The sequence below is a fragment of the Callorhinchus milii genome, unplaced genomic scaffold (assembly GCF_018977255.1).
Source record: "Callorhinchus milii isolate IMCB2004 unplaced genomic scaffold, IMCB_Cmil_1.0 Scaffold3, whole genome shotgun sequence".
Taxonomy (NCBI): Eukaryota; Metazoa; Chordata; class Chondrichthyes; order Chimaeriformes; family Callorhinchidae; genus Callorhinchus; species Callorhinchus milii.
In genome coordinates, this window is record NW_024704744.1 from 3,040,139 (window position 1) to 3,056,487 (window position 16,349).

At 47.1% G+C, this 16,349-nt stretch overlaps 1 protein-coding gene and 1 non-coding gene across 2 annotated transcripts in view; one reads left to right on the forward strand and one right to left on the reverse strand.

Annotated features, from left to right (window-relative positions):
- phactr2 (phosphatase and actin regulator 2) overlaps window positions 1-10,811 on the reverse strand; it is a 47,950-nt gene extending 37,139 nt beyond the window's left edge. The window contains exon 1 of the mRNA XM_042333386.1: window positions 10,726-10,811. Coding sequence (XP_042189320.1) covers window positions 10,726-10,768 — 43 coding nt within the window. The 5' untranslated portion in view covers window positions 10,769-10,811. The remainder of the gene's footprint in view (window positions 1-10,725) is intronic.
- A 5,262-nt stretch (window positions 10,812-16,073) lies between these two features.
- trnag-ccc lies at window positions 16,074-16,147 on the forward strand. The gene has a single exon. It is a non-coding gene; the product is annotated as a tRNA-Gly (tRNA).
- The last annotated feature ends 202 nt before the right edge of the window (window positions 16,148-16,349 follow it).

A 16,349-nucleotide genomic window follows, 5' to 3' on the forward strand; every position in this document is an offset into this window, starting at 1 on the left:
GATTATTATTTTTATTAATATTCAAGAAAGAGAAGGGAATTTCTCTCTGTCAGTGTCCTGGCTAACAATCCCCTAAATAAAATTGTTCCTTTACTTATTGGCTGTTTGCAGGACATTGCGGTGCACAAATTGGTTGCTGTGTTCGCCTACAAATAGTTATTTCTGTGAAGCACTTTCATGTGATGAGGCAATCTTTTTTAATAAAAAAATACAAATTTACCATCAAACAACTTTGAATCCTACGCGCAATTTCACATCACACAACATAAATAGACACTACAGTTATTGAGGGCACATTGGAGATTCACTAACAATGATACCAGAGAGGAGAACTTTACAATTAAGTGGAAAGTCGTGAATAATTGGAGCTTCCCCCTCCCCCTGCCTCACATTCAAGGGTGGAAAGGAGAAAAAGGAAAATATGATTGCAGTTTTACTTTTATTGGTCAGATAGCAAGTTACAATAACACTTTGCCCACAAAATGCAGTCACTCCGCTTTACTCCTGTGTAGCGCTTTGAGACATCTCAACGACACGTCATCCAATAAGTGATAATAATCCTTGTGTTTGATCACGTCTTTGAGCTGTCTCAAAGCGCTTCACAGAATATACTGTGAAGTCAATTGACTGTATATTTTGTGGGTGAAACGTGGCAACCAATAGCCCACAGCAATGGCCCACGAGCAGTCGTGGATTAGGTGACCAAATCATTATTCTTTATTCCCAAGAGAAACTAGGTAGCAAATAGCTGAAGTTCTAGTATATGCATTTAATAATAATAATCCTTGCATTTGTGGGATTATTACCCACGGAAATTGATCCGTCAATCGACTAACAAGTGAGTTCCTACTTACCGCTAGGTAAGCAGACATGTGGAGTAAGGAAACTTGCCTATGGATTTGCCCTGCCTGGGAATCGAACCCAGGTCCTCTCGTTGTGGGGCGAGGGCTCTAACCACTACACTACCTCCACAGGGGACAAGCGAATGCAGTGGATATAATGCATTTGGATTTCCAGGAGGTCTTTAAGAAAGTGCCACCTGAGGCACATGAGAACGCCAGTGGGGGAAACGAGCACCAGCTCAGACTCGATGGGGAGACTGCAGGGGGATGGGATTAGAGTAGAGAGCTCCAGAACTCTGGCCACACACAACAGCTGAACTGCGAGCCTCCTGTTCCCTTCTCTCAACTGCGTCACAAACGAAAACCGTTGCTAAATTGCTCTCCATTTCTCAAAGAAAAATCAAGGAAATTCTAAGTGACCTCATCACATTTCCTTTCCTAGCCCAGCCCATTTCCTGACAATTTTACAGCGCCAGCAATATAGGAAGTATCCTGTTCCATGAAATATCTGCTCATCCCCGTCAGTTATCACATTGACCTTGCGACGCATTACCGAACTAGATGTTATCTGGATTTTACTAATTTCCCATCAGCACTGCCAGATCGGGAACAGAACATATTAGACACAGAGTAAGGCTCTCTCTATACTGCCCATCCAGCACTCCCATGTTACACACCACACAGTGAAGCTCCCTCTGCAATGCAACAAAGTACTGTAACGGATATCTTGCATCCTTTGGCCTCAACGTCTCCGTCTCTTCACGGAAATAAGATTGGTGTCCAAGCCGAGTGGGGGTGAAGGAACGAGAGCAGTGGGTTAATCATTTCCAATTACTTGCTGGATTAGATGTTTGGGAATTATTTCATGGATCTCTTGCCAACAAATGGACAGTACCTACACTTGACAGCAATTGCCTGCGATGCAATTTTTCGACATGATATGCAGCAAATGGAATTATGAATTATTGCACATCATAATTTAGGCATCGATGCCTTATGAAATCCATAACCATTGCATTGATTTCCGCTTCAAAACGAAAGTGCTGAATCCCCGCAAAATATCCCACAACTCCTCTAAAGTTGTATTCGTGGTCAATATTTTCCCTGCTCTTGAATCCAATCGAATGTCATTGGCATCGAAATGCAAAGCATTCGGAATCCTGTAATGTAGCGGTAAGTGCGCTCATCTTACAAGCGAGAGGAACTGGGTTTGATTCCCGAGCGGGGCAAAACCTTAGGCAGGAGGATCTCTCAAAGCATTTAATTGGATTTACAGTAAAGTGCAGTGACAGTGTTTTGTGGGTGAAAGCATTAATATAACAATGGTTACAATTCATACAGCACCATTGCTGTCAGAGGGCTCCACATAATTTTTTTTACTGTAAAGTGTTCGTTGGCCAGGACACCAGGGGAGAGAAACTGTCTTCTCTTTTTGAATAATGTCATGGGATCTTTAAAGAGCACCTGAACAGGCAGATGGGACCTCGGTTTAACCGAAGGACGGCACCCGCGACAATGCAACCGGTCCCCCAGAACTGCATTGGAGCGTCAACTTAGACGATGTGATTCCTGATGTGGGGCTTGAACCCACAACCTCCAGACTCCAAGGCAGAGTGCTACCATGTGTCACGCTGACACACAAGTGTAAGGATAATAATTATTATTATACAAAATGCAAATATTATTATTATTGTTACTATTAATGTTATTGTAGGCAGGCAAGGTTCCAGAGATGGAAGAGGATGTTTTGGTGCAGGGTGTAGGATTTGAACTAGCGATGATAATGATAATAATAATCCTTGTATTTGATATAGCACCTTATTGCTTTGCTGAGATGTCTCAAAGTGCTTTACAGGACATACTGTAAAGTGTTTTTGACTATGTTTTGTGGGCGTAAAATGGCAGCCAATTGTGCACAACAGTGTCCCACAAACAGCCGTGGAGCGAATAACCAATTTTATTTGGGGATTGTTGGCCAGGAAACCAGGAGTAAGAAACTTCCTTCTCTATTTGAGTAGTGCCATGGGATCCTTAACATTTACCGGAACAGACAGATGAGTTCTCGGTTTAACATCTCATCTGAAGGACAGTACTTCCGACAATATTGCGCTCCCCCAGCTAATCAGGATAGGCTACAAGTTCAAAGAACCCATAAGCTAACTTTGTGACTTAGATGTAGGAGTGCTACAAATTGAGCCAGACTTACAAAGGGACATCAATGGCAACCACCTGAGCAGGCAGATGGGAGCTTGGTTTAACATTTCACCTGAAGGACGACACCTCTGATAATACCGTGCTGGTTATCTTACGATGGAGCACTAGCTTAGACTGTGAGTTCACATCTTATTGTATCATCCAGTCACCTTCGCAGACATACTCGGACATAGGGTAAGAGTGGGTTTGGAAGTACAGTAAACCTCACACAAGTCCTATCAGTTGGGACCACACATTTAACATGAATTATGCAAAGTGTGAGTTATGTCAAACTCGCATAGAATATAAACTCTTGAAAGGGACTCGGGCAGATGTACGACTTAGGCGATTAGATGATTTTATAGATCGGACTTATGTGTGTTTCACTGCACAATTATTGCTTACTCAGGTAGCAAATTCACTCAATCACTCCCGATCACACACTACATAAGAACATAAGAATTAGGAGCAGGAGTAGGCCATTCGGCCCCTCGAGCTGCCCCGCCATTCAATAAGATATGGCTGATCCATTCTAACTCCACCTGTCCGCTTTATCCCCATATCCCTTAATCCACAAGAAATCTATCAATCTCAGTCTTGAATACGTTCAAGGACTGAGCATCTACAGCCCTTTGGGGTAAAGAATTCCATAAATTCACTAACCTCTGAGTGAAGAAGCTTTTCCTCAACTCAGTGCAAAAGGGCTTACCCCTAATTTTAAGACTGTGACCCCAGTTATAGTTTCTCCAACCAGGGGAAAAAGTCTCCCACTACCTATTCTGTCGTGTCCCTTTATAGTCATATAGGTTTCTATAAGATCACCTCTCATTCTTCTATATTCTAGAGAATATAGGCCTTAATTGCTCAACTTATCATCATAACTCACCCCCCTCATCCCAGGTACCAACCCAGTGAATCTACAGTGTACCCCCTTCAAGGCGAGTACATCCTTTCTTAAATAAGGAAACCAAAACTGCACACCATACTCTAGGTGTGGTCTCACCAGGGCCCTATACAGTTGCAGCAAGACTTCCCTACTCTTATATTCCAACCCTTTTGAAACAAATGCCAACATACCGTTAGCCTTCCTAATTGCTTAATCGCTAACTTCTTGTGGTTGATGTAGGACACCCAAGTCCCTTTGAACGCTAACACTATCCAGTCTCTCCCCTTCTAAAAAATAATCTGCTCTACTGTTTTTGCCACCGAGGTGGATGACCTCACACTTCCCTACATTATACTTCATCTGCCGCCTATTTGCCCACTCCCCTAACCTATCTCTATCTCGTTGCATTTTTTTTAATGTCATCCTTGGTGTTTACTCTCCCTCCTAGTTTAGTGTCATCCGCGAATTTGGATATATTAAGTTCGATGTCCTCATCTAGATTGTTGATGTAGACTGTAAATAGTTGAGGCCCGAGCACTGATCCTTGTGGCACTCCACTAGTCACATCCCGCCAATCTGAGAAGGACCCGTTTATCCCTACTCTTTGTTTTCTTCCCGTTAGCCATTCTTCAATCCACGCTAATATATTCCCCTTAATTCCATGGGCCCTACATTCATATTCATTTACTACTGACAGAGCCACCAGGAATCCAAAATATGTATTCTAGGGCAAACAGCAGGAAATCCTCCCTCCCACCCAGACTCTTTCTTCCATCCACAACCTCTCTCTCCCCTTCCGCCCCCCAAAACACCCCCACCCACCCAGACTGAAACTGAGCTCAAAAGCTTGTTTGGCAACATCGCGTCTCAGACTTGTCACTAACTCTGGCTGTTAATCCCTGCTCTGTGCAGGCAGCAGGTTTCATCGTGTGCAAGGGAATGAATAGAGGGGTACAGCGGAGAGAAGGAAGCAACAGAGAGGGAGAAAGAAAGAGAGAGAGAGAGAGAGAAATAAACTAACGGCGGAAATCGGAGTGGGGAAGAGAGGTATTAATGGCTGAGACAGGACCGGACAGAGCCAGGATTGAGATTCCTTGGAGCCCTGGACACCAAGAACGTTCCGGCTCACTCCGCACGGGGCAAGGGGGCCAGGAGCCGGGTCAGGGGCTTCGATCAGGCCAGGCTCTGCATCTCGCTCTCGTTGTCAGTTTCCTACAGAAACGCCGCATGCTCCCTTACCACCATACGCTGGGCTGGGGGGTGGAGAGCCCAGCCTGCCTGCAGCGAGCCTACAACCACCTCCCTCCCCCACCACCCCGCCCACAAACAGGGCTACTTAGTTGGGGCCCCGAGGAACGGGCCCCGCAGGCTTGCGTGTTAATCCGCCCCTGGGAGCGAGAGAGGCACGTGCGCACACCACACACACAGATGCGCGTAGATAGATGCACAGAGTCAAAGAGACATAGACACACATGCACAGACAGATGCGTGCACACACGTTACGCGCACACAGGCAGAAGATGCGCGCACATACTCATACTCAGTCAGAGACACACACGCACACACACGAGCACCCACAGACAGATTTACACACACGCACACACACACAAATGCACTCATACCCAGCCACAGGCACGCACAGACACACACAACACAGAGACACAGACTTTAAATCATGGAGCCAGATTGGGGTTTATAAACACTCATACATATATATGGCTGGAGCTGTACAGTGCCTCCTCTGTTCTGCCATGAACAACGATCCTATGGTGAGACCAGCTCAGGGAAACCTACCCTCCCTCCCCCACTCTTTCTCCACATTCACAAAAAAAACAAAAGTATTTTACACTGCCCACTGACCGCAGGGTTGGGCATTGCTCAGACACTCATTAGGAAAAATAAACCCATTGAAACAGAGGAGTCCTGGTACATGGCCTTGTCCTCAGACTCTCGTCCAGAGTATCAAAGCGACCAGCATAATAATAATACTTGCATTTGATGTAGCACTTTATCACTTCATTGAGACGCCTCAAAGCGCTTCACGGGATATCGTGTACAGTGAATTGAGTGTATTTTGTGGGCAAAATAAGGCAAACCCGACTGAGCCAAACAAAATGCGTCTCACAGATAAAGACGAGGCAAATTTGGGATCATGTTTTAACCTGCAGCTCTATTCCAGGAAGCAGTGTGTGGGATCACCACCCTCACGAACCGCGCAAACCATGCAAATGGTTCCCTTTTACCCAAATTGACAGTAGCCTTTGGCTCAGGTGACTACCAAAGCAGCAATGACTCATCACGCTCTGCCTGTCCCACTCAGAGTCGCGCGTCAGTCAGCCCGGCTCAGTGATAGCGCTCTCGCTTCGCAGTCGGGCGGTTGTGGGTTCAAGCCCCCATGTTGGGGCTTGGAATCACATAGTCTAAGCTGACACTCCAACACAGTGCTCGGGGGCCATTGCCGCCGTCGTTTGGATAAGACATTAAACTGAGGTCCTGTTCGCCTGTTCTGGTGGCCGTTAAAAGATCCCATTTTAAAACCACGTGAAAATTTGATACACCTATAATGTCGAAACGTCAAAAAGAGCTTCGTAATTACCAGCAGGGAGTGACTATTTGTGGGTAATCAACTTGGGACACAGCAAACGTCTCCCCAAACCAATCTTATTTGTGGGGGGATTGTTGGTTCAGGATACCAGGGGAGAGAAACGCCCTACTCTTTGCAAATAGTGCCATGGGATCTTTAACACCCACCTGATCAGACTGATGCGAGAGCGCTACCAACTGAGCCAGTCTGATACTACTTCTATCCAGGGATGAGAGGTAATAAGTTATGTGGGGGAGACATGAAACGTTGGCACTGTTTCACTGGAACAGAAAAGGTTAACGAACGATGCAATAAAAGGTTTGAAAATTGTTCTGATCGTGTCTGTGCTGATGCCAGTTCCCCAACTGGGGCTCTCTGCTCTAATCCCATTCCCTGCGCTCTCCACCTCCTCAAATCGTGAGCAAGTAGTAAACTTATGGAACAGGCGCCCTGGGGAGACAAGACAATAGAAGCAGAAAATATTGTTTGTTTCAAGAACAAATTAGATAGATTTCTGTTAGACAATAATTAATATCTCGGGATGTATAGTTTGGGACATGACATGTCAAGCGACTGCCAGGATGGTGGAAGGAGAACGAGGTGGACCTTGGTCTGCTCTCGCCCAGCAAATTCTTATGTTCTTATCCTCTTCCCCGAACCCCCAAATCCCTGAGACACTCAACTCAACAATATTTTATAAAAGGTTTGTCCATTTCTGCTTAACTTGGGGAGTTCCCCACAACATCCTTTAACTAGTTAATGTTTCCTTAACCTGATTTTTTTTGTAGGAATAAGACTACTTCTTTACATCTAACCCAAATTAATCTGCGAGGCCAATAGCCAATGACTTTATTATAATAATAATGATAACAATAATAATCTTTGCATTTGATACAGCACCTTTTCACGTCTGTAAAGTGTAGTGACTGTATACCTTGTAGGCAAAACGCAGCAGCCAATTGCACACAGCGGTGTCCCACAAACAGTTGTGGATTGAGTGACTTTTTTTTATGGATTATTACCCCCGGAAAAGCAATCCGCCAATTGACTTATTGCTAGGAAAACATAGGCGTTGGAGTAACTTGCTTAACATTTCACTCTGACCGGGAATCAAACCCAGGTCCTCTCATTTGCAAGGCGAGCGCGCTAACCAATACACTGCAGAACTTTATAAGATTTCTCAGAACTTAGCCTCTTTCACCTCCACCTCTCCGCTAAACTTAAATCAAAATGAAAAACAAATAGAAAACACACACGCAGATATTCACGGCTTGTTATTGGGAGTGTTCGGTCGCGTGAAAAAAGTAATGGTTACCCGATGTGCTTCACAAAGACCCCCCACCACACACACACACACACACCACTCTTCCTCTCCATTCAGGTCCATTTCTGGAATTTCTGGAATTGCTGTGCGCAATTTGCTGCCGCGTTTCGCCCACAAAAATACACATTCAAACCACTTTACAGTGTAATATTGAGACGCAATAAAGCGCTATATCAAATGCGAAGATTATTTGTTACGATTATTTCCCTCCCAAACTAGAATTCTCCTTCTTATAACAAAAAATAATAATCCTTGTGTCTGATGCAGCACCTTTCGCGTCAGCAGAACATCTCAATGCACTTCACCAATTCATAGCATTTACATAAAGTGGAGGGACAAGGTATTTTGTAGGCAAACTCAACAGCAATGTAGCACAAACAGCCTTGAGCTAAGTGACCAATTTTATCTGGTTGATTGCTGGTCAGGGCATCGGGAGAGAAATTCCCTTCTTGTGCCATGGGATCTCTTAACGTTCACCCGAACAGAGCGCAGCCCTGGTTAAACATTTCATCCCAAGTTTAAAGTCCCAAAGTGGGTCTTGAACCCAACAATCATCTGACCAAGGGGTGAGAGAGCGTTACCAACTGCGCCAGGCTGATGGTCCTTCAATATTCTTCAAAATTCTGTGCTGGAAGTGCTAAGGTGTAATCAGTTTCCCCCCTTCCCACTCCCCAAACTACCCCGTCAAACGCCCCACAGCCACTCACTGACAAGCATCACACATGAACTGACGATAGTAAGAATCCTTGCATTTGACACAGTGCCTTAACACGTCTCAAAAGTGCTTCATAGAATGTATTCTAAAGTGATCGATTGTGCATTTCGTGGGCAAAACGTGGCCGTCAATTGTGCACAGCAGTGTCCCACAAGCAGTCCTGGACTCAGTGACCAAATTACCCGCCAATTGACTAACAACCAGGTTCTTACTTACTGATAAGGTAAACAGTAGAGAAACAAAACTTGCCAAAGGTTTTACCCCACCCGGGAATCGGACCCAGGTCCTCTCGCTTGCGAGGCGAGCGCTCTAACCAATACCCTACACGATTCCATGACTTGACACATGATTACAGGGCACGTGAATTGATTACTGAAAGATATATTCCCCTTTCCCGTCGCACACCACAACACCAACAGCTTGCAAAGGAGCTCGAGGCCGAGGCGAGTAGGAAGAGTTAAACGAGAAACGAGTACTGAAACCACACATGGGAAGGAAGACAGAAAAAGGACACTTAAACGAGACATACCGAGACAAAACAAAACAACTTCCCCAACGCACAAACTTCACGCCAGTCTCCCTGCCTCAATCCCCTCCACGCGGACATACACAACCACACCGCCAAAAACACACACGCCTCACCCTCATCCTCCACGCGGACACGCGCAAACATCCCTACTCCCCTGACTCCACACGCACACACTCGGCCCTCACCCACACACGCATCCCCGTACGCATCCCCCCCCCCCCCCGCCCCCCCACTCCACTCATTCAAAGATTATTATTATTCCTCCACGCAGACACACACATGCACACATCATCACCCCTCCCCCACATACACGCAAACCTCCTCATCCCTCCCCCCCACCCCCACCCCCCCACACATATACCTCCGCACCCTCACGCACATCCCCTCACGCAGTGTGCGCAATTGCCTGCCGGGGTTTTGCCCACAAAATATGCAGTCACTACACTTCACGGTATATTCGGCGAAGCCCTTTGAGACGTCTCAACGACCCAATAAGGCGCTATATCAAATGCAAGGCTTATTATTATTCCTTCACACACACACACACACACACACCAAATACACACATCCCTGACCCACGGCTCGCCTTAGTTCCGCACAATACATACACACACACACACGCACACATACATACATACATACATGTGCACGCGCACACACCCCTATCGCACTCTTCAAGAACAAACTACTTGTATTTATATCGCACCCTTCACACGGGGCAGCGTCTCGGAGCACGTAAACCCCCCCCCCCCCACAAACCCCCAGCCCGCCCCACACCCCCAAACACGCACACGCACACACACACACACACACACGCTTCATCCCCTTTGCACACAAAGCACCCTCGCAGACCCCACCCACCCACCCACACATACATACATACCTCAACCCCCCACCCCCCACACATACCCATGACCCACCCCAACCCCCACCCCAACCCCCACCCACTTTGCATCAACCCCCAACTCTTTCCCCCCCAAACCCCTGAGCAAATTCCTGCAAACCTCCAGCAAGATTTACCACAAACTCCATCCACTGCACAACCCCCACACCCTCCCCTCCCCACACCCCCCATCCCCCCCACCCCATCCCCCCCACACCCTCCCCCCCCACACCCTCCCATCCCCTCCCCCCCACACCCCCCATCCCCCTCCCCCCCACACCCTCCCCCCCCACACCCCCATCCCCCCCCCACACCCCCCATCCCCCCCACACCCTCCCCTCCCCACACCCCCATCCCCTCCCCCCACACCCCCCATCCCCCCCCCCCCCCACACCCCCCCTCCCCACACCCCCCATCCCCCCACCCCCCCCACACCCTCCCCTCCCCCACACCCCCATCCCCTCCCCCCCACACCCCCATCCCCCCCACACCCTCCCCCCCACACCCCCCCATCCCCTCCCCCCCACACCCCCCATCCCCCCATCCCCCCCACACCCTCCCCTCCCCACACACCCCCAATCCCCCCTCCCCCATCCCCCCCACACACCCCCTCCCCCTAATCCCCCCCACCCCCCCACCCCCCCTCCCCACACCCCCATCCCCCCCACACACCCCCATCCCCTCCCCCCATCCCCCCCCCCCCCCAGACAAAACACCACGAGAGAAAGACTTCCGAACGAATGCGAAAACCCCGCAAACTTGCACTCACCGTTTGGGGGCTGTGAGAGACTGGAGATCGAAGTCTGACCCATCCTCACACCCGGGGAGAGTGGGGGGGGAGAGGGGGGAGAGGGAGGGAGGGAGGGAGGGAGAGAGAGGGAGAGAGAGAGAGTGAGGGAGGGAGGGAGAGAGAGAGAGAGTGAGGGAAGAGAGTGAGTGAGAAAGGGAGGAAGGGGGAGAGAGAGAAAGTGAGAGAGAGAGAGAGAGAGAGAGAGGGGGGGAAGGGGGTGGGGTGGGGGGTGGGGGGGTGGGGAGAGGCTTTTATATTGTACTTGAAAATCCACCAGAGAAAGTCTGTGAGGGACAAAGTCTCTCCCAGAGACTCCGCACCGACATCTCAGCGCCTTTCTCTCTCTCTTTCTCTCTCTCTCTCTTTCTCTCTCTCTCTCTCCCTCTCCCCCTCTGTGTCTGTGTCTGTGTCTAAGTCGCTTCCTGAGGGTCTGAGCTACCCTCAGGGTGTATGTGCCATCCTCTGGGTGGAGTCCTGTAGCCCAGTGGTCAGAGCGAGAGACCTGAGTCCAATTCCCGGCGCGGGCCGGACCTCGGTCAAGTTTCCTTACTCCACGCGCCTAACGATAACCCCTTCCCCCCCCCACCACCCCTCCCCCCCCAAAAAAAAGACGCCCCCCCCAAACGATAATACATCGGTCGTTTTCAATCCACGGCTGTTTGCGGGACTGCGCCGTCGGCGGCCGCGCTCGCCCGCGGGCGCACAGCCCGACCCGCTTGACGGCGCGTTTCCGTCGAGCGCTCTGGGACGTCCTGTCGGGGTGAAAGGCGCTGTGTAGCGAGTGCCGGGGGGTTATTCAAACCACCTTTCCTCTCTGTGTCTCGCCGTCTTCCGAGGGAGAGGGAGAGGGGGGCGCGGGGCGGGCGGGGGGTCTGACTACTTCCCTTTGGGTTTGGCTCGTTCCCCCGCACCGTGCATTGCCTCCCTGGACCTGACCGGGACAGCAGTCAGAGCAACAAAAAAAAACCCCTCTCTCTCTCTCTCTCACTCACTCACTCACTCAGTTGAAATGCTTGTCATTCCTGTATGCAGATTAATTTGAGGGTCAGAGGTTGTAGGCAGACACTTTGCTTAATATCTTTCCTCTTCCCCCACCCCTCTCGCTCTCTCTGCCTCTCTGTCAGATTCCCCCCCCACACCCACACCCCACCCTCCTCCTCGCTGTTCGCCGTTGAGCTGCGCAAGCGGGACTCCAACTCACTCAAACGACAGCACTTTTGGAAAGTTTCTCGTTTGCGAAAGAGTTTGCGCTCTCCTCCTTTCCTCCTTTCCTCCTCCTCCTCCTCCCCCTCTCTCCAATCCATTCCATTCCCTCCCCCAAGCTCTTGCCATCGCACATGCAACACTGCAACACAAAGGCTGCTTATTTAAGTTATTTTAAGCTTAAATGCTGCTTTTATCTTCCTGTGCTTTTATGTCAGAGGCTGTTCACTTTGGCGGAATCTTGCTAAATTCTCTGTAGCAGAAAAGAAAGAGACTTTGAGCCAACCGGACCTTTCTCAGAGAGGGGAGTCATTGTTTATTCACTTTTTTAAAAAGATTATAGGTTTCATTTTAACTTTTAATTGATATAATTACAATACGGGGTTACAGATGGTATTCATACTCCACACAACCTCCTAATCCCCTCTCCCACACCCCTCCAATTCCCGTCTACCTCACCTACGCATCACGCTTCCTCTTCAATACGTTGACACACAAAAAAATTAACTTCTGCATTTGGTATAGCACATTGCACACCGGAAGGACATCTGCTATGGTGGAGATGGGCAGAGGAGATAGTCAGTAATACAGTGGTTGTAAAGTAGCCATTACTGAACCCCATAGTGTGAAGGAGTTAGATTAACACAGAGTCCTGTAGTGTAGTGGTTAGAGCACTTGCCTCACAAGCGAGAGGACCGGGATTTGATTCTCGGGCCGGGCAAAACCTCAGGCAACAACGACAGCAACAACTTGCATTTATATAGTGCCTTCACGTGGGGTAGCGTCCCGGAGTAAGGTCAGTTTCATTACTCCACATGTCCCTGTTTACCTAGCAGTAAGTAGGAACCAGTTATCAGTCGATTAATGGATCAATTTCCGGTGGTAATAATCCCTTCAAAAAAATAATAATTTGATCACTCAATCCACGACTGTTTGTGGGACCCTTCTGTGTGTAAATGTCCGTCGCGTTTCGCCCACAAAATTCACAATCAGTTCACTTTATACTGTATCCTGTGAAGTGTTTTGAGACGTCTCGACGTGGTGATAAGGCGCTGCATCAAATGCAAGGATTATTATTATTATACTAAGATAAGGAGAGATACAATCAGGAATACAGAGCACTATCGGGGATGAGTTTCTGAGAGTGTGAGTGCGGGAGATGGATGAACATCAGCAGAGATAAAAGAAAAGAACGCTTCGGGGAAGGATAAAGAGGACAAAAGGCACATTGTCTCTTTCCCCCAAAAAGGAAATTACACAAATACATTTTGAAAAGAGATACAACAATGTCACAAGATGGACAGAATGGGACTTGTTTTTGCAAGTTGACTCAGAGTCAGTGTAACAATAACGGTTACATGTGAAACGATATATCCGTTTGGTATTTCCTGCCCTACACTTGTAATCTTTTCCTGAGGAATCTGTACACTAGATGTGCGTACGTACTGGCTTACTGAGGCTCTCTCTCTACATCTCTGCACCACCGCACGGCTCTGTAATAGGTGACGATTCAATCCGCCTCTAACCCCCACTCCCCACCTCCCACGCAGTACATTTCGACAACAAGTAAACACTACAATTCACAGCAATAAGTTTCGCCCACAAAAACACACAGTCAATCCACTTTGCAGTACATTATGGGAAGCACTTTGAGACTGTCCCAACGACGTGATAAGGCGCTACATCAAATGCAAGGATTATTATTATGATTATTATTATAACTCCATCCCTCCTTCTCGCTCCCTTCCTTGTCTCCTTCAAGGACTGTCTCAAGACCTTCAGTCTTCAGTCATCTTTGCTCCTCCACCCTCCCTGCCCTCCATTCCTCTCTGATCCCAACCTCCAGCTCAGGTGCAAACCCCTAATGTCCAGTGCCTTGGGACAACCTCACAACGTGAAAGCCGCTGTATACATGCAATGTCTTGTTATTGTATTGATAAAGCACCTTTTCACCTAGGATAACAACCTGGATGGAGCACTTTATAAAGACAGGGTGGAGAAGGGGAAAGTGGGCAAAAGTGTAGAGGGGAAGGGGGGGATAAAAAGGAGAGATGGGAGGAGACCATAGACATGGTCAGAAAGATTGGTCTTTTAAGTTTTAGGTTCAAGTTCTGTGTTGGGGCCTTTGACCTTATGATCTAAGTTGGGGGTGTTGCACTGTTGAAGGTGCCGTCCTTCAGATGAGACATTTAACTGAGGTCCGTCTGCCTTTTCAGGTGGATGTTAAAGATCCAACGGCACAATTCGAAAAGAGAAGGGAGTTTTTCTCTCTCCCTATATTCTGGCCAACAATCCCTCAAATAAAATTGGTCACTCAATCCACGGCAGTTTGTGGGACACTGCTGTGCACAAACTGGCTGCCACGTTTCACCCACAAACAGTCAAACCACTTACAGTGTATCCTGTGAAGTGCTTTGAGACATCTCCACGACATGAAAGATGCACTCAAAATATACAGTCAATTCACTTTACAGTATATTCTGTGAAGCACTTTGAGACGTCTCAAAGATGTGATAAAGTGCTATATCAAATGCAATGATTATTATTATTCCAGATAAAATCTTTGTCTCATCCGTTTGCTCAGGCGGACATTAAAGATCCCGTAGCACTCTCTGAAAGGAGAAGGAGTTTCTCTTTCCCAATGTCCTGGCCAACAATCCCCCCAAATAAAAGTGATCATTCACTGTTGGGACTTTACTGTGTGGAAACTGGCTGTTGCGTAGGCTTAAAATACACAGTCACTACACATCACAGTGATTATTATGAAGCACTTTGAGACGTTTTGACGTGAAAAGGCATTCATCAAATGAAGGAAAATGGAACAACCTGTAGAACCACGGTGTACAGAAATAAACTGGTGATGAAGCTACATCCCATCCGTACATGCTTTTCACCCACAAAAAATATAATCATTTCAATTTATAGCATATTCTGTGAAGTGCTTTAGAATGACGGATAAAGCACTACATTAAATGCAAGAACTATTTATTATTATTTATTATAGAGAACATGCCCCAGAGTGAGTTACAGGTTGGAATCTTGATCGAGTGGTTCAGGGGTTTATGTAACAACAACTTGCATTTATAAAGCGCCCCTCACACAGGGTAGTGTCCCAGAATACTTGACAGTGGCGGAGCACTAGGCCGAATAACATACAGAATAACACACCCCACAAGCGAGTTACAGGCTGGAATCTAATGGATTAGATCACTTCAATCACTCCTGGGGTGTGTTATTCTACATACAAACCTCTGAACGTAGAATAACACACCCCAGGAGTGATTGAAGGGCTGGAATGTAAATGCAGCAGTTTGGTTTGTTTCTACAGTATATAGAATAATTGGTAGGCAAGTTTCGTTACTGCGCACACCTCTGTTTACTTAGTAGTAAGTAGGTTGTTAGTCGTTCGGAGGATCACTTTCCAGGAGTATTTATGTATTAAGAGATCTTTAATAAGTTTAAAAATTCAATAACCAACATAGATGTGTTATTTTAATGATGCAAGTCACAAAATAATCTTTATAGTTATTAGACAATATCACAATGCTGTCTCTACATAGCAACACGATATTATCAGTTGAGATGAAATGACCAGCACTGGTACATTCCTCCCCACATCATAAATAGGTCACTGCTGTTTTTGTTGGTTAGGACGGACTTTCCAGTCAATATGGACATTGCTGTATACACACAGACTTTGTTGAATCAGGTAATCAGGATACATCCCTCTGGGGAAATACTGCACATTTCATTCCAGCTCCGGCAATTTCCATGTGTAGGTGGCAACGCTGTAACTCTCTGTCTGGTTTAGATGCTCATAAATAGAGTGCTGGGTTTCCACATGAACTGGAGGAAACATGATGAACCTTGATAGTACCATCAGACATCATTGGCAGTTAAAGTACTTTTGGGACCTCAGTGTTAGGACTGTCCCACAAAACAAAATTCCATGTTCACGACTTTCACATAACTCGTTATTTACTATTTGACACGATTATCTTATTAAGAGATCTTTAATAAGTAGTAATTCAATAACAACTTAGATGTGCTATTTTAAAGAATGCTAGTTGCAAAAATAATGTATAAACACTATAGCATTATAATGCAGGGATTATTAGTTGTGGTGTCCTGTAGCTCAGTGGTTAGAGCACTCGCCTCCCAAGCGAGAGGACCTGGGTTCGATTCCCGGGCAGGACAAAAAATTGGACAAGTTTCCTTACTCCACACGCCTCTGTGTACGTAGCAGTAAGTAAGAACCTGGTTGTTCTTTGGTTGGCTAATTGCTTTCCTGGGGGTAATAATTCCCTTCAAAGAAATAAATGAATAATAATTTGGTCACTCGATCCTGTTTGTGGGACAAACACAAAATATAGTGCCAATTCACCTTACAGTATATTCTC